This window comes from Triturus cristatus, chromosome 9, assembly GCF_964204655.1.
Source record: "Triturus cristatus chromosome 9, aTriCri1.1, whole genome shotgun sequence".
Taxonomy (NCBI): Eukaryota; Metazoa; Chordata; class Amphibia; order Caudata; family Salamandridae; genus Triturus; species Triturus cristatus.
In genome coordinates this window covers 1,174,085,840-1,174,107,247 of record NC_140592.1, presented here as the reverse complement: position 1 = coordinate 1,174,107,247, position 21,408 = coordinate 1,174,085,840, and the positions used below count along the sequence as shown (strand labels likewise).

General features: G+C 47.2%; 1 protein-coding gene across 1 annotated transcript; it reads right to left on the bottom strand.

The window, feature by feature from the left end:
* Positions 1-3,474: 3,474 nt before the first annotated feature.
* LOC146799578 (uncharacterized) lies at positions 3,475-8,517 on the bottom strand. The gene is made up of 4 exons (XM_085627895.1): positions 8,272-8,517; positions 7,783-7,977; positions 6,050-6,193; positions 3,475-3,480 (listed from the first exon to the last, which is right to left on the bottom strand). The coding sequence occupies exons 1-4, from the start codon at positions 8,515-8,517 to the stop codon at positions 3,475-3,477; spliced, it is 591 nt and encodes a 196-aa protein (XP_085484021.1).
* Between the last annotated feature and the right edge of the window lie 12,891 nt (positions 8,518-21,408).

Genomic DNA, 21,408 nt, shown 5'->3' with positions numbered 1-21,408 from the left:
ACGGGTTTTGGTAGCTACTTTGGATTTTGCTTTAGTGAGGGTTTCTTGGTTGTATCCTCTGTGGGCTAATCTATTGCACAGTTTGTCTGTCCTCGAAACCAGTGTTTGTACTACAATTACGTTTCATGCGGAGACACTCTGCATAAGGTATGCTGGCTTTGAGGGAGCTAGGGTGGAAACTCTGGGCATGGAGTATGGCGTTACCAGCAGTGGGTTTTCTGAAGGTTTTAGATTGAAGTTTGTCTCCTTCCACAAAAAGCTCAAGGTCTAGGAAATGAATGTTCTCTCTACTCATGCTACAGGTGAAACTTAGGTTTAAGACATTGTTGTTAATCTCTTCCGAGAAAGCAGAGGCGCTCTCTGCAGAACCCTTCCACAATATGAATATGTCGTCGATGTATCTGATGTACATCTTCACTTGTTCTGAGAACGCAACATGTTGTTCCACTTTGAGTACCTGCTCCTCCCACCAGCCCATATGCAAATTAGCATAGCTGGGGGGAAGCAGGTACCCATGGCTGTGCCCTGCAGCTGTTTGTACACCAGGCTATCAAAAATAAAGACATTGTTTTCCAAACACAATTCAGTCATTTGCACAATCATCATAGAGTGCTGGAACATAGACATAGGTCTTCTTCCTAGGAAGTGGTGGAGTGCTTTAAGTCCATCTGTATGTCTGATGCTAGTGTACAGTGAGTTGACATCAAGTGTCATCATCAGAAAATCACTTTCCCATTTAACATCATAGATCTTTCTGAGGAAATCTCCTGTGTCCTTAATATAAGCGGGAAGGCTGCACACAAAAGGTTGTTAGAAATGATCAATGTATCTGGAAGTATTTTCCAGAAGTCCTCCTATGGCGGCGATGATGGGTCTTCCTGGGGGTTCCGTTGGATTTTTATGGATCTTGGGGATCAGGTAAAGTTGGGGTAGTACAGGGTAGTCACACTTGAGATATTAAAATTCATGTTTAGAGAGAAGGCCTGTACTTTTCCAGTCATAAAGAGCTTTGTGGAATTTTTCTTTTATTCCCACAATGATATTTGGGCTCACACGATTGTAGCAATCCTTATCGTTCAGTTGTTTAAGTGCTTCTTTGTTGTATTGTTCAAGGGGCCACAAGACAACATTGCCACCTTTGTCTGACCACCGAACCACTACATCATGTCTTTGTTTGATCTTATTAATCAATTCATCATATTTTGTCATTTTGTTGCGGTTGCTACTTGCAAATGTTTTGCTGCTTGTTAATGCCAAATTTTTCAGATCTTTGGTGACATTTTCTGCAAAAATGTCAAGGCCATCTTTCGGCATCATGGGTATAAAAGTCGATTTAGGTTTGAAAGGTGTCTTGGTGGTATTCGATACCTGTAGTCCTGAGGTGGTAGCGAAGTCAATGAGTGATTCAGGATTCTGGGTGTTCTCCATATGTACTAGGTCTTGGAGCAGAGCCATGTCTTTGACTGTCAATGTATTAGGATCAAAAGGAATTTCATTGGCGTTGTTAGACTGATTAGATACCTGGAAGAAGTATTTCTGGAGTTTAAGGTTTCTAACAAATTGAAACAGATCAACTCTGGTTTGAGCATAGTCAAAGTTATTTCTGGTACAGAAAGTGAGTCCAAGAGAAAGGATCTTTTCTTCGTCTGGTGTAAGTTCCATTTTGGTGAGATTGATTACTGTATTTTGTGTATTGGTATTGGCATTCATCTCCGTTTGTTGTATCTGTGTGTGCGTGTGTTTTTGTTCTGAATGTCTCTTGCCCCACCGTCTGTTTTTTCGTCTCCTCCTTTTTGATTTGTCACTGTTTTGCCGCTGGTGTTCCTTTGCGGTCTTGGTTTTAAACTTGTAAGTCTCTCCAGACGTAAAAAAACAAATTCTTGTACTACTGTTGGTGCTTTCAGATTTTCTCTGCTGGCAGATTCCACGTCTGATTCGATTTCGGAACTTAATTCAGATTCACTGGGAATGTGTGTAGTTAATGGTGTTTCATACGCTTGAGAGAGTTGCTGTCGGCGGATGTTTTCGAATTTCCTAGAAAACGTGTAAATCTTGCCGCTCATGTAGTCATTTCTATTACTCTGAAACTTCAGAGCTTTTCTCTCTTTGATAGTTTGTTCGTATTTGGAGAGTCTTGATTTCATATCGCTAAGTATTTTTTCAAGTTCTTCTTGCCGTGGGGATTTCTGCAACTCTGCAAACAGGGCCTCGATTTTTAGAAGTAATGCTTCTCTGTCACTTGTCGCATACTTAATTAGGATCTGCAGCATTCTGCTCGATGAATTGGCGCTGTTCTCTGCCCACTCTTTGAGCATCTCAGGGTTGGGGTTTTCATATGTTGGCGCCACTAAGATTCTGAGGCCTCTTGGGACTCGCCCCACGTCTAGGTATCTTTGTAGCGATTTGCACTACCACCATTTTGATATCTCTATTTTCCGTAATTTTTCCAGTTCGTGTGTTAGTGTTAACAAATCATTTTTAGTGTGTTGTGTAGTGTCTCCCGTTGTATTTTTCGTTGTTTTGGCGCTGCTGTCATCACAAAAAATGTCTCTCGCTGCCTCCTCCCGCTCTCTCTCCCATTCTGCTGCCATTGCTGGATGAGTATTCCTTTTTGCCACTCACTGCTCACTATGGAATAAGTGAGACTATCTCTCCCATAAGCCACTCTGTTACGCGTTGCAACTCCTCACTTCGCCAAAACCCCAATGGCTTACCTGAATCTCTTGATTGTCCTCCGACTCTCGCAAGGGTCAGGATGCCATAGATAGGGAAAGGCAAGTATCGGTGCCATAACAGACCATGAAGAGCAACTGGGATTGCTAGAGGAAAATCTGGAGGGTATCTGTATAACAAATGCATCATAACTGATAATGATCCTAGGAGATTTTAATCATAAATTCAATCCTTCCCTATGCGATAAATTGTTTAAAGATCTACCAACTTTGGCAAAGGTACCCCCAGCAAATTTCGCTGGAGTAGGTAGTTCTGCATGAGACAAATATCTAGCAAAGTTCCTCGGTTCTATAGGGTTATTCTGTGCCAATGGACAGTCGAACACCGACCACCCCGCAAGACCTTTCGCATAGGGAATCAGAATTGCCCAATTGATTATGCTTTTTTAAATGCTTGGTACTTTAAGCAAGTAGAAGGATTTGAGGTATTGCAGAGTGAAGGTGCGGACCACTGGCCCCTAATATAGAACAGGAGTCGGAAAGAGAAAGAGTGGTCCCTTTACAGATAGAGCACCTCAGACGTATAACCACCCGTATAACAGAGGACAGTCTAAAACTGGTCAAGAACCTGATAATTGAAGATATGTCTATTGGTAATTTGAAGCAAAGAGATAAAACATTAACATGGTATGACCAGGTTATTGAGCAGTAGGTAAACTGTTTAAGGATACAGGTAAAATCAGGGCCCGGGCCCAAGAAGAAAGAGAGAACAAATGTTTGGTTTAATAATCAGTGTAGGAATTTAAAGCTGTTGGTACAAAAATGGGAAAGACAGTTAAGAAAAAGACAGGATAAGGTTACAATGGAGAGCCTTTGAGTGGCAAAACTTGTGTATAAAAATAAGGTGAGAGAAAGGAAAATAGAATATATGTCCAAAAATTGGCAAACAATGTTAGAAGTGATAAACACAAATATTATAAGATTATTCTGGCGATTGATAAAAGAGGGAAATGTACAATGGGAAATGCGGTGCTTAGTGTGAGAAGACGATTGGGTTAATTACCTGAGTAACTTATATAAAGGGAAAAGGATGAAGAAGACTCCGGTAATAAGGTCCAAGGAGGTAGAACAATTATTGCCGTACTTCTCTTTTCAAAATATAAAAGAAACCATCCGATCTTTAAAACTAATTAAAGCCGCAGGGCCAGATAACCTACCAGCAATTATATAAAAAAATAATACTGACTGGTGGGCAAGCTTTCTAAATGTGACCTTCCAAAATATTTTAACATCTGGGATTTTCCCAGAAAGTTGGAAGGGGGCCATTGTCAGACCAATAGATAAAAAAAGAGGAAGCCACATTGCCCCAGATCAATCGCCTTATAAGCCTGTTGGATGTGGGGGAGAAAGTATTCTCTAAGATATTGTTAGGCGTATTGAAAACCTGGGCGGAACAGCACAATCTGATACCAATAGAGCAAGGTGGGTTCAAAGAGGGCCACTCAACTATAGACCATTGCCTTAGTTTATGGGCAATGGCAAAAAAGGCAATGGAAGTGCGAGGAAATCTGTTCTGCTGTTTTGTTGATTTCCGAGTCTCCTTCGACTCGGTAGACCGTAGTCTACTGTGGATTATGCTGGCAAAGCTTGGAATCAACATGACGGTACTTTCATTAATTCAGGAAATGCATTCTCTGAACACCCTTGGAACTTTATCTAAGAAAATTCTGATAAAGAATGGACTGCGTCAGGACTGCGTTTTGGCTCCACTGTTATTTTCTTTGTTCCTTTCTGACTTACCAAAAATACAGAGTAAGGCTGGCGGGTTAGGCCGTAAAATGGGGGGGACCCATATATATCATGTCTGCTCTACGCTGATGATCTGGTGATAACGGACATGACAGAGCGGAGATTATTGTTTAGAAAACCGCCTCACGGTTTATTTAGAAAACACTAAAATAATGGTTCTGGGTAAAAGAAAGTGCTCATTTTACTGGAAGCTGGGTGAGGTTAAAGTCGAAGAAGTGGACAAATATAAATATTTGGGTATGTGGTTCGATAGCAAGTAAAATTGGGGGGACCACATACAGTCATTAAAATCACTCTCTCTTCAGAATGGGGCCTCAAACAATTCAAGCAAAAGTATGGTGTCCCCTCCCTGTGGCCAATTTGATCAGCTTTTAATGTAATGGTTCACCCACAATTCCAATATGGTGTAGAGGTTCTATCCTTAGGTGGCAAATTGGATTGGAATTTAGAGGAGGGTAAATGTGTGAAACAGCTCCTTGCTCTTCCTCCGTCAACTATGATACAGGCTGTGAGAGTGGAATGTCATCTCACAGTCTGGAACTTTCGGGGAATGCAAGTATCATTGAATTTCTGGCTGAGATTGAATAGAGAAGGCCCCCCAAAATATCAAATCTTTGTAAAAAAAGGAAATAGAGGAAAGTAAACTTAACTGGGCGTCCCAAGTTAGACTTAAGTTAGATAAGCTATGTGTTAAACTTTCCTTAGAACCAGATCAATGGAAAGCAGGGAAGCAGACTCCTAAGCGGGAACTACGTGATATTATCAACATTAAGGCCCATGAAGAAGATTTACGTTACTTAGGGAGCAAATTGTCCACCCAATTCTTGGTAAACGGGTGGACTAATGATCAAATGTTCCCCTATATTGAGGCCATGCCAAACTCGAAGCTTAGAAATGCAGTATTGAAGTTTGGAGCTGGCCTGAATCCTTGTAATGCTGATTGGAAGATAAAATCGGCAATGACGAATGAACAGGGTCTGTGCACATGTGGATTACAAGTAAAATGTAGTGGCCTACATATTTTGCTGGATTGTCTGTGGTTCCTGAAAGAACGGAAAGAACTTTTAAAACCTCTTTTATTGCCTATAAAACTGATAGTAGGGATCAAGCACTTAGTTTATTGACAAATATGAGATTTTTAAATGTGACATGTGCAATAGGAAGATTTTTAATTGCAATACAGGAATCGCTGAATGAATTGGTAATATAATCTGAATTGGACTCGGGGTAGTAATATGATTTTACCGATGACCTGGGAAAATTTCTGATCGTTGGGAGCCCGTATGTGTGTAGGAATGTATATTTAACGTACAGGTGACCCTTTTCGCCATACGGCGATTAATTAAGAGTTTTATAGAGTGACACTGTTTCCTTTGCATATTTTATCAGGATTTTTTAATGCGTTTTATACAGCTTCTACGGGAGCACTGTTTGTACAATTCATATTTTAACTGTATGATGTTGTGTTATATATTTCTTTTTATGGCTATATGCCGAATAAAAAATATTGTTTAACTTTAATTAAATAGTACTATTGATAATGTTGTGATAGGCTTAAGGGAACTTACCTTATAGCTTCTAGAAAATAGGCCAATGGGCGTAGCACACACTTTCTTCCTATCACCAGAGTAAAGTCTTTCTGAAAGCGCTTGATCACCGGTCTCAATGTTCTTCAAATCATAGTCATCACTCCAATGCCCCACTCTGTTTGACTGCAAGAATAAAAACAAATGAGCATAGATATTTAAATCATTATTTTTAAAATCTCTAGTTGTTTTGCACTGAAGATTTCCTCCAAAATACTGCCTGTGGAACACATTCTTACTTGCAAAATAGTTCTTGGGAAACTTCTCAACAGTATTGTATTCTGTAGTCCATTTAGAACATCTGTAACGATTTAACCCAGCCCAGGGTGACCACATAGATGTGAACTACACCGAGGTGAGGGGATGTAGACAGACAAGTGAGAGAAATCTACATTAGATACATTAGAGGCTTATTTTCTCTGGGGAAATAGAGGGGTTAGTTCACAGCTGTTTAAGGATCATGGGGTAATTGCTTCAGACATAAGGTAAATGCAAATCTAAAAATACATTTTTTAGAGAAAGTAGGTGTTGAGGGAGTGTGAGCCAATCCATTGTACGAGAGACAACACCAAAGCAACCATTTAGAGCCTGTGGTAATTTAGACCCAACAATTTGTCAGAACAAGGAATTTTTGCAGGAAGGTACATAATGCTCTGATGCCAGAGGCTCTCTATCGGTTAATGTGCATGGAGTAAGATGGGTAGATGTGTTGCTGAGCTGTCTATTGTTGGTCTACCTGCTGCATATCCAGCAGCTGAAATGTTGCCTGGGAAGGACTGAATCTCCAAGGGACTGTGATGTGCCTCTAATGGTAATACTGCCACTGCATCCATTTTAACCAGGAAGCCTGAGGACTGTTCATTTCCCTGAGCAATCATGTGCCACTGTTCGTGCTGATCCACAAGATCAGCTTCCACCCAGTCCAGATCATTGAGACTGTTAGCGCTTTATGACTTACTTCTCTCTAGGGATGATCCGTATGCAAATTTTACCTTCTGCCCCACATGGGTGGGGAGAGGAGGGACTAGAGGCCATCTGCTCTCTGAGTGAATAACAGAAACTAAAGGCTGATGACCCGTTGTTTCACCCGGTGGATGCCCTATTTTCTGAAAGACTTTCTTTGTATTCGGGTTCCTGCCTGCTATAGGAATCTCTGACGCCGCTTCCTTTTGAACCAGCATGGGGTTTCCAAACTGCCTGTCCTTCATCAATGGTCCTGCAGCTGCCTGGCTGACATTTCAGGTCAGCTCATATTCCTCATAACCACCAATATTCACCTTATATCCTTTATCTTTCTGATTAAATCCTCCCTATAGACTCAGGATTGGGATAGGAGTTCCCATCACAGCAGTGCTGAACATACCACGCCCCTGTGACACAACGTATAGCTCATGTATATTTCTCTGCTCTCAGCGTTCTTTCCTTAAGTCCATAAAAAAAGAGGGATCTAAATATATTGCTTATTACATAGTGGTTCCATAGTGTGTTGTTTCTCAATGTCCGACCTCCCTTGCTGGTGACATGGCACAGCCCCTGTTCCACCTAAATACCCATGTCAGCCTAGAGGAGAGAGACACCCGCTCCAACCAAAGTCAACACCAGGTTTGGGAACTGTGTCTAGACCCAAGTGAAGGCACTTGTCAGCAGCCTTCCTTACAGTGCTCATATGCATCTATGCCAACGTCCAAATTCTCATATGTATGAGAGAACCATACCCTTATGCGAATCTTAAATCGAGGCTGGAAAGCGTGAGGGGATTCTCTTTCCTTTACGGGGTCATCATGCTGTTGACAATCACCGGTGGGAGAGGGTCTCTTTCTGTCATCAGGTTGTAGCTCCTCGTTTGTTAACCCGCTGTGGCTGGCACTCTTCCGAGAAGCATCGTCTCTTTTCTCATTTTCTTGGAAAAACTGCAGAATGGAAACAATTCAATGATTTGTTTGCAACACTGTGGAAATCTGGCATTGCTTCTTCCCACTATAAGAATGAGTGTTGCACGCGCTCTTATCTCATGACTGCACATACAGTCTATATGAGGTCCCACAACAAGAATGATTTCTTTCCCCCCATCTGAAGTCATTGTGGCTTAAAGACTCTTTAGGCTAATCAGACGTTGATTACAAATGACCATGGCAATAATGTGGACATAAATAGGCAAGGGTTCATACATAGAATGTGCTGACTTCATTTATGATAGACCCTACCTTGTTTATTGGCCAATAATCTGCCCAGTCAGTCCTATGTGGTTCCTTCCAGTCGTTGCCCATGAGTGACTCTTTCGATCCACAGGGCAACTCCTTGCCATTGATTTCATTCTGACTGCCTCTTGTACTTAAAGCACAGCGATGTTTTTCTGTCTCTTTTGATGACTGCAGAAGGGAAACAAGGTTAAAGTCTGTTGAGACATTATACTGTCCCAACTTGTATGATTTCTGGTCTTCGTTGTTCATTTGTATTCTGAGCATCATTTAGGTTAATCGTCAAACATTTGGCCCAACCAATCATTGGAAATAACTATAAGAGCGATCTAGAACCATATAAATATTTATTTGTTTAACAGTATCAAAAAGCGGCAAGCACCAAGAGGTGTGAAAGCGCTAACAAAAACCTATAAACAGCAAAACATGTGGGGCTGGGGAGGTGGATGGGGCAGCAGGAGTAGGGGCAGTGAAACAGTGGAAGGAAGATCAGTATAAGGAGTAGCAGGGAGACCGTGGAGGATGAGAGAACAGAGTTCAGAAAGAGAAATAACAGGCAGGTGGAGAGGGAAGATATTTCAAGCATTGGAGAGAAGTGGGTAAGGAAGAAGGAGGAGTGGATGAAGGAAAGAGAGGGTAAACATGAGGGATGAGACTGAAAATGGACAGGAAGATCTAAGAAGACAGAAGAGAGGACGGGGTACAATTGAGGATGAGGATGTGAAGGAAGAGGAAAGGTGGATCACTCGAAGAAGGAATAAGCACTAAAAAAGATGAGCCCCTCACAGACTGCCTGTACTAATTTATCACATAGATGACGTCATCAGTGATGTCATCAGTGATGTCACTGACCATGTCATGAGTGATGTAATATGTGACATCATCCGCAGTGCATTGCAGGGGCGCGAGTTATAGTTAGCTGAACTAACTATAACAGGGGAATTTCTAGGGTTTTGTACGAGGGAAATGTCCAGCTAACTATAACGCCCCTGAAACCTATGGCTTTTTCAGTGAATTTCTAAGGTTTTTTAAATGCCAATTCCTAACTATAACATGCATGAAACCTATGGTTTTTTCAGTGAATATATATATATATATATATATATATATATATATATATATATATATATATATATATATATATATATATATTACCTACTGGCGGTCGCCAGTAGGTAGTTATAGTTAGGACCACGTTTCCATAGGAAATCCGCAACATTCTATTTTGAATAACTTTTGCGCCGGTCGACGAATCCTCGCGAATTTTTCAAAATAGGTGGGGCGCTCCGCTCCGCTCCTACCCTGAAAGTCTCGGAGGGAATTCGTCAAGCGGGGGCTGAGATAAAAGGGGGGTCCCAAAACGCGTTTTTCCCATGCATTTTTCCATAGAACCTTTAGACAGGGCTACAGCCCGAACGGCTGAACAGAATTACTAGAAATTTGGCAGAGAGGTAGTCCTCAGGTCAAGGAAGTGCCTTTTGTAGGTTTGGTGTAAATCTGTTCAGTAGATTCTGAGAAAATAGCCTTTAAATCAATATATATATCTGAGCCAGCTTACGGTGCGCTTACGGTACGCTTACCGTACGCGTACGGTGGCGTGCGCGAGCGCGATTCTGATTGGCTCTTAGATCTTAGTAAACATTCGAATCGGCCGAAACCAGGAAGCGGCGGCCGCCATTTTCTCTCTCGCACTGAGAGTGATGTTTAAAATATAAAGCACAAAAACATGTAAAGGGGCTGTTTAGACAGCTCCCACACACATAGCAATGTTGAGGGAGTCCCCAAAGATCCCCCAAGGCCAAAAACGGAATTTTTATTTTTTTGCTAATTTCGCCGATTACGCTTACCGTACGCGTACGGTAAAAAATTATAAAAAAAAAAAAATTCTCCACACTCTCCCCACCCCGTGTGCAATTGGTGCCCGAAGGGCACCAATTGCGCATGGCTTATTAAAGCTGAGTTAAACTAAAATATAAAAAAAAATAATAATAAAAAAAAAAATTATCCATACTCTCTCCACCCCGTGTGCAAATGGTGCCCGAAGGGCACCATTTGTGCATGGCTTATAACATATACGAAAAATTAAAATATTACCTTTCAAAACGAAGTGCATCATATGTCCTCCATGTGCGCACGGTGCGCGAAGCGCATCGTGCGTACATGGCCCAATGAAATGTTTTTTTGTATACGAAGGTGGACAATGGGGATGAGGGTGGGTCCGTGAGGAATACTCAGAAAGATACTTTATCCACCAGAAAAAGCATTACCGAAGTTGAGTAACTTGTTCTTTTGATGGATACATCTACCTGTGGATTCCTCGCCTTTTTAATCAAATTCCACAGCAGTCCCGCTCCTAGAGGAGGGTGTCCACCTACTCATACCAAAAAGTCCTGAAGAACAGACCGTGCAAAATGACCATCCCTCCTCACCTAAGAATCCAAGCAATAATGCTTCGCAAAAGTGTGGAGGGAGGCCCATGTTGCAGCCTCACAAATGTCCACTACAGGGACACCTCTAGCCAAAACAGATGTGGATACTTTCAGGCGGCTCCTTCTTGCCCAGGGCGTACCATATCTTCATACACAAGATGATCCACCTGGATGGCATTCTCTTGTGGATGTCTTTGCCCTTTATCTTCCCCACATAGCCAATGAAGAGCTGATCGTACAACCTTGAGTCCCTAGTTCTGTCCAGATAGAAGCGGACCGCCCTCCGAGGGTCCAGGCGGTGAAGTCCCTCCTCCTCCTTGGAAGGATGAGGGGGAGGATAGAAGGTAGGCACTGTGATAGACAGTCCTAGGTGGAAAGGTGAAACCACCTTAGGCAGGAAAGCAGCCCTGGCCTTGAGAACCATCTTGTCTGCATGGATAGTAATAAAAGGAGTCTTAGAACTAAGAGCCTGCAGCTCACTTACCCTCCTGGCCGAGGTGATAGCCGCCAGAAAAATAGTTTTGAAAGAAAGCAATCTCAAAGGGCAACTATGAAGAGGCCCAAAAGGAGACCCCATCAGAAATGTAAGAACTAAATTCAAATCCCGGGGGGCGCTAGAGAGCGTCTGGCAAAATGGCCGCACTGCTGTGAGGCTCTGCCCGGCTGAGTTACAATCCGCCCAGTATCTGCGACATCCTGAATGCCTGACGACCACCACTTACCTGCGTGAGCCCCTGGTGTCCTGTGGCATACATAGGCGGCGATGTTGGTGTTGCTGGCTCCCTTCTGGCGATCTAACGACCCTGCGAAGCTTGCTGTTCTGCCGCTGCGGATGGCACCAGCCATGTTGTGGGAGGCCGAGCTGAGCCGCGGAGTCTGGTGCCTCGATTGAGAACCCGGAGTTTGCGGAGTGCCCGATCGCCTGCTCAGCAATATGCCAGGTTATTCTGCGCTGAGAGGCGAGGGGCTGCTGATCGGCTGCAGTTGCGGACGCCAGGAGTCGACTGCTGCATCGGAGGCTGCCCCGGAGCTGTGATCCTGCCCCTTGCTGACTCCTGCTAGTGGAGACTGCCCTGGTGTCCGGACGCCCGTCGGTGCTGGCTGCGGTGAGTGAGGGCTGGGGGACCGGTTGAGGCTCAGGCTGCGGAGGCGGGGTTGGGCCTGGCACGGGACCCTGGCCCGCTTACAGCGGCTGGCACGGGGCGCAACGTTTCTGCCTGAGCCACGAGGATCGTCTGCGGCCTACTGTGGGTAATACTGCACTTGCGCCCACTGACACCTGTCGGCGATCTGTGTGGCCCCCAGACTAGCGAGTGGTGTGCCCTGGCACTGACTCTCCGCCTGGCCTGCTGATTGACTTGGGGCCGCCGTTTAACACGTAGTGCTGGGGGACTGCATAGCTGCGCTTTATGGGCCCTGGCTGACGCGTGGATGCCACTGTGGAGTGGAATGATGCCGGTATTGTCGCGGGGGGTCTACTGCTGCCCGGAGTAGATGCCTTTCATGTACAGCTGTGTGTCAGGGCCCGTATGTGCGCTGTGGGGCCCTAGGAGGTCAGTGCGAGGAGCTGCTTCTGGATTGTTCTGAGCCTGAGTGGAACTGGCCGTTACTGGTCTCTGGGGTCCTTCGCCGCCACCAATTGCAGACTTACCTTGGGGGTGGGCGCCCTCCTGTTGGTGCGGATTATCCGGGGACTGGGGGCTGCGCTGATCCCCCCCTCCAGTTGACGGCCTTCTTCGATCACTGTGGTGTGGCGCACGTCCACCTGTGAGTTCTTTCTTGGCCCCGATGCATGACATAGGAGGCGCTGGGCCTGGGGTCATGGGGAGAACTGATAAGTCGCAGTCGTGCCTCACTTTTGAATCGCGCAAAGCTAGCAAGACTGTGCAGATGGCTGCGTCGGACTCAGAGGCATCCTCCTTGACGGTGGGCCCCCCCACGTTGGAGTCCACGCTACTGGCTATGCAGCGCTCCCTTCAATCCATTGAATGTACGATGGCTGCAGTGAATACTCACCTTGATCACATGTCTTCCCAACTAGAAATGCAGAATGCCCGAGTTGATGCGGTGGACCAGAGGGTTTCAGCGACGGAGGACGGCCTTAGTTCAGTGGCGGACAAAACCTCCGGCATGGAGAAAGTACTCGCTCTTATCCAGGCCAGGAACGAGGATTTAGAAGTGCGCTCCCGGCGCAACAATATTCGCATTACTGGGCTGCCGGAGTCCACCAATGTGGGCAAGATGGAGACGTATATTGAATCCCTCATTGCGGATATTTTCGGGACGGACCGTCTCTCCAACATGTTTATAGTGGAGTGCCCATCGCTCTCTGGCTGCTCGCCCGGTCCCGGGTGCGCCTCCTCGCACGATCATTGCCAGACTCTTAAATTACAGGGATCGGGACACTATCCTCAAAATGGCAAGAGAGAAAGGTCCTATCATCCATCAGGGCAACTCATTGTCCATCTTCCCGGACTTCACGGTGGCTGTTCAGGCAGCACGCCGCAAATTTGGTGCTGTGAAAAAGATCTTGCAAGCGGAGGGGGTTCCATATGCAATGCTTTACCCGGCCAGACTCCGTGTTGGGCCGGATGGCGACTGCAAGATCTTTTCGAATCCAAGGGCCGCGATGGATCACGCCAAGCAGCTGAAACGCAGGAGAAGTGACTCGCCTGCGGCTCACGCGTCGGAGGGGTAGGAGCTAAGAGTGCTGTTGAGCCCCTGCTATTGGCTGATAGGGTTGCAGTTGTCAAGATGGTGTTTCTGCCCAAGATGCGGTATTTGTTCGTCAATATTCCTATAAAATTGAGGATCACATTGTTCCGCACCCTTCAGTCTACATTGTTAACATTTGTCTGGGGAGGTAAGAAGCCCAGGTGTAAATGGGACACACTGGTACAGCCTTTTGATCGGGGAGGCTTCGAGGCTCCTGATCTTCGCCTCTATTATCTATGTGCCCAAGCGCAGTTTGCGCACTATTGGTAGTTCTCGCTGAGGTATCAGCCCCATGTGGCTATTGAAGCGGACGCGGTGCTTCCTGGTTCATTGCAGGAGGTGACCCTCTCGGGCGGGTCGGGCGGTCCACGGTCCGAGATCAACCCCACGCAGTGTACGGCATAAGCCTGGTGCATACATGCTGCGAGGGCGCGGCTTCCCTATATGTATGCGCCATCTCTACCTCTTGCATCGCACCCTGAGATCTCTGCGGCAAGGGAGTTGCCTGCCGTACGGGCATTGGCTGCTACGGGCGTTACTCGCTTGGGTGATTTATATTTTGGGGGACGCTTTAAAACACTATCAGAGGTGCAGAACGGTACAGAGCATGATTTTATGTTCACCTTCACATACGTCCGGGTCCGTCAAGCGGTTCGTGCGGCGTATCCGGATTACCCTGCTGAGCCTACTGCTCTGCGAGCATTGCAGGTGCTGCTGTCTGGGCAGAGCTGCAAAAAGCTAATTACACGGCTCTATAATGCCTCCTTGCGTGAACGTGATCTGGACGAGCATCCCTCTTATGTGCGTTGGCGGTTGGTGCTGGGCGCTCCTCTTACACCGGAGATCTGGAAAACGTGCTGTCAACTTACAGGCCGTCTCACTGCTAATTGTAATCTCCGTATTATCCACTTTAAGTTTCTTCATCAGGTATATTACTCCCCCCTTCAGTTATACAGATATGGTCTCCGAGATACTGCTAATTGTGTGCGGTGTGGACCGGCGGACGCAGACTTTATTCATGTTGCCTGGGTGTGTGTGAGGGTGTCTGCGTTCTGGACTGCGGTGGTGGCTATTCTTTCGGATGTGGTGCTGGAACCTGTGTGTTGCTCTCCTGAGGTCTGCTTGCTAGGCTATATTAAGCTCCTTAAGCCCTGCAATAGACGAATTGTTGGAGTATCCACTCTTCTCGCTAAAAGGGTGGTGGCGCAGTGCTGTGGTGCGACTGCTTCGCCTACTATTAAGAAGTGGCTCCGTGATTTGGTGTATTGTAGGAACCAACTACAGATTTATGAGGAGGAACTACCTGAGTCCTCGCGTCCTAAAGATTTTTGGGCCCCCTTGACAGAACATCTGGTGTCTCACACAGATCTGCTGTAAGTTTTTTTGTTGCACTGGGGTCGTTTTTTAGGCTCCAATGATTCTTCAGCACATGGGAGGTACGGAGGGGTTTGACTACTCAGCGGTCGCTTATGGGTTCTGGCTGGGCCTGGAATGGGACATCGTGCTTGCCTCTAGTGTCTAGTGGTCCGACATGTATTGTAATTTTGCTTTTTATTCTGCCTGGGGGGGAGGGCTTTGGGAAGGGGGGGAAGTTGCAGGTTTGAGGACAAAATCCTGAAATGTTTTTCATTTTTGTCTGTCCACATTGGTTTAAAATCAATAAAATAAATAAAAAAAAAAAAAAAAGAAAATTTCAAATCCCAGTGTCGCATTATGAAGGGAGTGGGAGGAAACCTATTGATGAGACCCTTAATGAGCCTCATACCAATGGGGGACTTAAATAAAGAGGCTGGTCCAGCAAACAAAGGAAGGCCGACAAGGCCGACAAGTACCCTTAACCGTCAACACAGCACAACCTTGCTGGGCCAGGGAAAGGGAAAAACTAAGTACATGTGATAAATGGGACTTCAAAGGATCAATGAACCTCTCTCCACACCACTTCACAAACCTGGCCCATCTAGAGGAATAGACAGATTTGGGGGAATTTCTCCTGGACAATAAAATAACATTCACCACATCTGGTAGGAGAGAGAAGGATCTCAGGTTGCCCCGGTCAATCTCCAAGCCTGAAGGTGCAGGCTCTGGAGGTGGGGGTGTAGAACCTGCCCCTGTGACGGCGAGAGGAGATCTGTCCTGATAGGGAGACGGAGCGGAGGATGCAATGAGAGGTGAAGAAGATCTGTGTACCACACCCTGCTTGGCCAAACCGAGGCGATCAATATAACTTGGGCAAATTTTCCCAGAACCCAAGGAATCAAGGGTATGGGAGGAAACACGTAAAGAAGCTATAAGCTCCAAGCCAGTTGGAACGCGTCCCCCAATGCTCCCTGCATCGGATACTTAAGACTGCATAACAATGGGCAGTGCACGTTCTTGTGATTGGCAAATAGGTCCACCCAAGGAGACCCGCATAACCTGAAGATATGGCAAATCACCTCCGGGTGATCGGCTGAGTACTGCTGACTGAGACTGTCCGCACGCACGTTCAACACTCCGGCCAGTTGATTTGCAATAACACAAATCTGGTGCGCCTGAACCCAGGACTAGAGCCGAGGACCTCTCTGCAAAGACAATACGACCTAACCCCTCCTTGTTTGTTGATATACCACATCGCGGTAGTGTTGTCCATCAGGACTTGAACTGACTGAGCGCGAAGGGAGGGAAGGAAGGGCTTGAGAGCCAAACGTATTGCCCGCAATGCCAGAAGGTTGATGTGGAGCAACCTTTCCTCTAGAGACCAAAGACCTTTGACCTCCTGCTCCCCCAGATGTGCTCCCCAGTGTGGGGGCATCCGTGATCACTCTGGCCACCGGTATAGGAGGCTGAAAAGGTTTCCCTTGAGATAGGTTGTCCAAAACACTCCACCAAGGCAACCCTGCTGCAGTGTCTCTGGAGATTCTGACCTTCTCCCCAAGGTCTCCATTGTGCTGGTACCACTGCCTGCAGAGAAACCACTGGAGTGCCCAGCATGCATGGTTGGCCAACAGTATGCAGGAAGCGAACAGACCGAGCAGGCGTAGGACCTTCAGGACTGGTACAACTCCTCCATCGTGAAACAAAGGAATCATTTCCTGAATGTCGAGAATTCTCTGCGGAGGTGGTAAAGCTCGACACACAGTAGCGTCCAGTACTGCCCCTATGAAGAGGTTGTGCTGTGTGGGCACCAGATGAGATTTGGGTACATTTATAGAGAAACCCAAGTCGAACAACAGCCGTGCTGTTACTTGCAGATGATTCAGCACCATCTCTGGTGACTTTGCCATGAGCAGCCAGTCGTCCAGATAGGAGAAAACCGGGATCCCCGACCTTCTGAGATGGGCTGCTGCCACCGTCATCACCTTCGTGAAGACCCGTAGTGCGGACTTAAGCCCGAACGGGAGGACCGAAAACTGAGATACTTCCGATGCAGCTTCAGGACAGGGAGATTAAAATACACATCCTGTAAATCGATCGACACCATCCGGTCTTCCTGTTGTAGCGCTAGAAGAACCTGAGCTAGGGACAACATCTTAAACTTTTTCTGCCTGAGATCTAGGATCAGCCTCAAACGACTGTCCTTCTTGGGGATCAGGAAATACTGGGAGTAGCAACCCTGACCTTGCTCCTTCTCTGGAACTACCTCTATTGAACCTTTCTGTAACACAGCCAGAACCTCCTGCTGCAGAAGTAGCAGATGGTCTTTTGAACCAGTCCTGAAGAGGAGGGTGAGGAGGTGGAAACTCCAGGAAAGAAATGGCATACCCATTTTCTACAAAATTCAAGACTCAAAGATCTGATGTAACAAATTTCCAAATTTGTAGAAAATGGGGGATCTAGATCTACTTTCCTGTATTACCATTGGTGGGGGCGGGAGAGGAGGAGGAGGAAGACTGTTGCTGGGAGGCTCCCCGCAGGCAGCCTCTACCCTTTCCCCTGTATGACTTGTACAACATGCTGGTGCTTCTTCTTATGTTTCTTTGACTTCGACATCTGCGAGGTCGATGACTTTGACTTGGATCTATTACAACCCCTAGTCTCCTTTTTTGCCAGTGCCATGAAGAGCTTTGCTTCACGCTACTTCAGCGTCTTCAGGTTCATCTTCCAACAAGATGAAAGACCCTCGAGGATGTGATCCGACGACAAGCACTAGAGACAATCGTCGTGTTGGTCTGAGATGGCCATGTGGCCCCCACACTCTCTGAAAGTCTTGAATCCCGACTTCTTTAATGTAGCCATCAAGGGAAAAAAGGAGAAATAAAGAGTGTTAGCCCTGTCAGCCCTAGGGTGGTCTTTCCCTGTATTTTTGCCCTTGCCTCATTTTTTCTACCCTCTTTTTTGTTGGCCTTAGGTCTCCAAGCGCCTTTTCATTGCTAATCTGTGTTAAGGTGCAGGTGCTCTCTTCCCCCAATATGGCTGCCACAGGCCCCTGCTACTGCGGAGTGGCCTTTTTAGTAGCACCCTAGTTGCCAGGAGCTGGCTGGGACCCTACAACATTGTTGCGACACCAGCCTGCCTTTTTGTCCTATAGCTAGAGTGGGGAAGCTCCTGGAACTTGCTGGAACCTTCTAGAAGAAGGGTGGGGTTTACTTTTGCCGCCTTAGAGGGTGGTCACCTGACCTAGGGCTACTTAAGGAAAGGAGGGAATATTTTTTAGTCAGTTGGGCCCCCCCCCCCCCCAGGAACAAAACTACTAAGGGCGCCAGAACCAACAAGCGCCAAGAGGACTACAGAAACTTACCACCGAAACTTACTACAGAAACTTACCACAGAAACTTACCACAGAACTGCTGGGGGATCGACCAGGTATCCGCGCTGTGCCACCCCTGCGCTCCCTGACTTAACCTGGCTCCCCCTTCCTAGCTGGTTCTGCCACGGGCGTGTGGCCTGCCACCTCCCAGCCTACCTGCCCCGAGCTAGGGTGTCATCGTGGGAGCAAGGGGGCGCTAGGCGCCGAACAAATCGCCACCCCCCGAGCTGTGGGCCAGCCCTTAATTTCTGCCACCCCCGTTGGGGATCCTGAAAAGGAATCGCTCACCGCTGCGGCACAGGGCCAGAAAGATTGTCCCTGTCATCCCCAGGGCCCGCGGAGAAGCCCGGGGCCCCGTCGCTGCCATCGCAGCCAAAGTAACGCGGCCCCCAAGGCGGAGAAGGCCGCCGGAGAGCAGGGAAGGCCTCGTTAGGCCGAGACGTCTTGCTGAGGCCGCATAGGCCTGAAGCCGACACCTGAGTCACCTGACGGGGGCGGACTGCCAAACGCCGCCCCTGCCACTGTGCTATTCGTTAACTGGGCCGCGCCCCCGCAGGCCGCACTGCCATTGGCGGCTGCGGGCGCGAGCCTCAGAAACCTGCGAGGGAATGCCCGAGTCCCCCGGCACCAGAGGAGGACCTGGGACCATTGCCCAATCCCTGGCCACGTCTGGACCGGCCGGGAGCCCCGCACCATCCCCCTCGACCCGGACATCGCCGGGAGTCCTACGCGGCTGGCGGGAGGGGCTTCGGGAAGAGTGAGCCCCCGCCCGGCCGCGGAGCTGCACAAGGGCCCGGTGAGGCCGAAGATTGAGGTAACCCATGGGGAGGAGGGCGGAAGGCTGGGGAGAAGCCTGAGACCCGCCCCTCCCCCGAGACAGTACTAATTTAGCCCGGTGGGCCCCCATCGCCCAAAAGGAGAGGATGACTCGAGACATAAGGAGAGCCCCGAGAAACGGTCTCCACGGCCCAGTTAGATCCCGTAAGGATGGGACCCGTCAAGGCCCTCCTGGAACACCCTGATCGAATGCCATGTGTAGCGCTAGGCTTAAGGGCCATGTTTTGAAGCGCTATTGATTGGCTATGTGCAGCGCTATGCCTACATGCTATGTTTTGAAGCGCTATTGATTGGCTATGTGCTGCGCTATGCCTACATACTATGTTTTGGAGCGCTATTGATTGGCTATGTGCAGCGCTATGCCTACATGCTATGTTTTGGAGTGCTATTGATTGGCTATGTGCAGCGCTATGCCTACATGCTATGTTTTGGAGCGCTATTGATTTGCTATGTGTAGCGCTATGCTTAAATGCCATGTTTTGGAGCGCTATTGATTTGCTATGTGTAGCGCTATGCTTAAATGCCATGTTTTGAAGCGCGAATGAATTGCTCTGTGCAGCGCTTTGCGTAAACGCTGTGTTTGACGCTCCCCAGGATCACCAGGTGTCGCGCTTTGATTCAAGGCCAGGTTTTGATGTTTTCATGAACTGCCAATCTATTCCTAATGAAATGCTTTTGATCCTAATGTTGATCTAGATAAAACTGACTGGTTTTATTCAACCTACTGTTGTGGTGTCAATTATTGCGTGCGTTTCCTGTCTCAGTGGATGTGTGTGCTGTATGGTCACTTTACACGTAAGCCTTTGGATGCCTACCTGCTCGCGCCACGCTACCCCCATAGGGCCTGGTGACCCCCGGTCCTACAAAGAGTAACAAAAATGGAGAGTCCCAGAAAAAAACATTACGGGTCGACGATGTGAAAAAAAGGGAACAGACTTCAGCACGCCGACGAGGTTGTCTTATAGCTCCGGTGACGTCATACGGAGTCGCGAGCGGAGCCATGCCAATGTGACGTCTTCATCGACGTGTGAGAGCTAGGAAAATATTTTTGTGGAATGCTGGCACAAGGGGTGATTCAAAAGGTGAGGAATACACAGGCAGATGTTTCCATCAGAACCCTCTTATGGCCTAAACTGATGAAGGGTAAAAATCCCTAACTTTTTAGATGGTATATTTCCCTACAGGGGATGGACTTTTCTGTGGAACATAGAGCTGGGAGTAACTATGCCAATGCAGATGGACTCTCCAGATATTTCCAAGTAGAAAATGAAGACTCAACTGGGTAAGTTTAGTCTCATCTCCTTTAGTTTGGGGGGAGGTCGTGTAGGAAGGTAGGATCTGCTTTCATGGTTACCCCCCCCTTTTTGCTGGTGTTATGCTGTTTTCTGACTCGTCTGTCTGGGATACTACTAATCAGAACCTGGGTCACTGTACTCTCTCCCTAAATGTTACTAAGCTCAGCACTTTGGTACCTTCCCAATGGGCTACTGGTGTACCCTTTTAAGTCCCTAGTATATGATACAAAGGTACCCAGGGCATAGGTACATCAGGGATCTCTCATGAGCTGCAGCATATATTATGTCACCCATGAGAGACCACTCAAACTGTGACTACAGGCCTGAGATTGCAGCCTTTGTGAGCTGGTGCTACCACCACTCACAACATATATAAGTTTGCTTATATCTCAGGTCACTGCACTTAAAACCAATAAGTCACCCCTAAGGCAGGTCTTTCATTCCCGAAGACAGGGGGCTAGGTTTGCTGGTGCTGGACACTTCATGCCCATTTCTCTTCTCTCAGCCCCGCTAACATTTTAGAGAAACTGGCCCATCAGCAGTTGGCTGCCTTTATGGAAACCAATGAGCTTCTGCATGACTCTCAGTCTGGCTTTCGCACTGTTCACAGCACTGAATCTGCACTTATTGAGATGGCTGATTCTATCCGCTTGGCCTATACCATCTTGCTTGATAGATGTAAGCAAATAGGCATCCGTGGGAAGGCGCTGGATTGGATCGGCTCCCACCTCCACGGCCAAGACCAACAAGTTTTTATCCATCCTTTTACCTCTGATGCAAAACCTGATGGGGGGTGCCTCAGGGCTCAGCTCTAAGCCCTCTACTCTTCAACATCGACCTGACACCATTGGCGGAGCTCATCGCGAAAATGGGGGTCAAGGTGATTTCCTACGCGGATGACACCCAACTGAGGTTCTCCTTCAGAGATTTGTCACCATCAGTCTTTGTCTCTTTCAGAGACTGTCTCAAAAGCATTGCCGTTTGGATGAGCAAACATTTCTTAAAGCTTAATGCCGATAAAACTGAGGTCTTATTTTTCAACCAAGCCGCGCCACCCGCGGCTGCCTTGTGATGACCTCCTGAACTTGGGTCTCCTCCTGTGCCTAAGGACTCTGTGAAGAATCTCGGGGTCGGGTGGGAC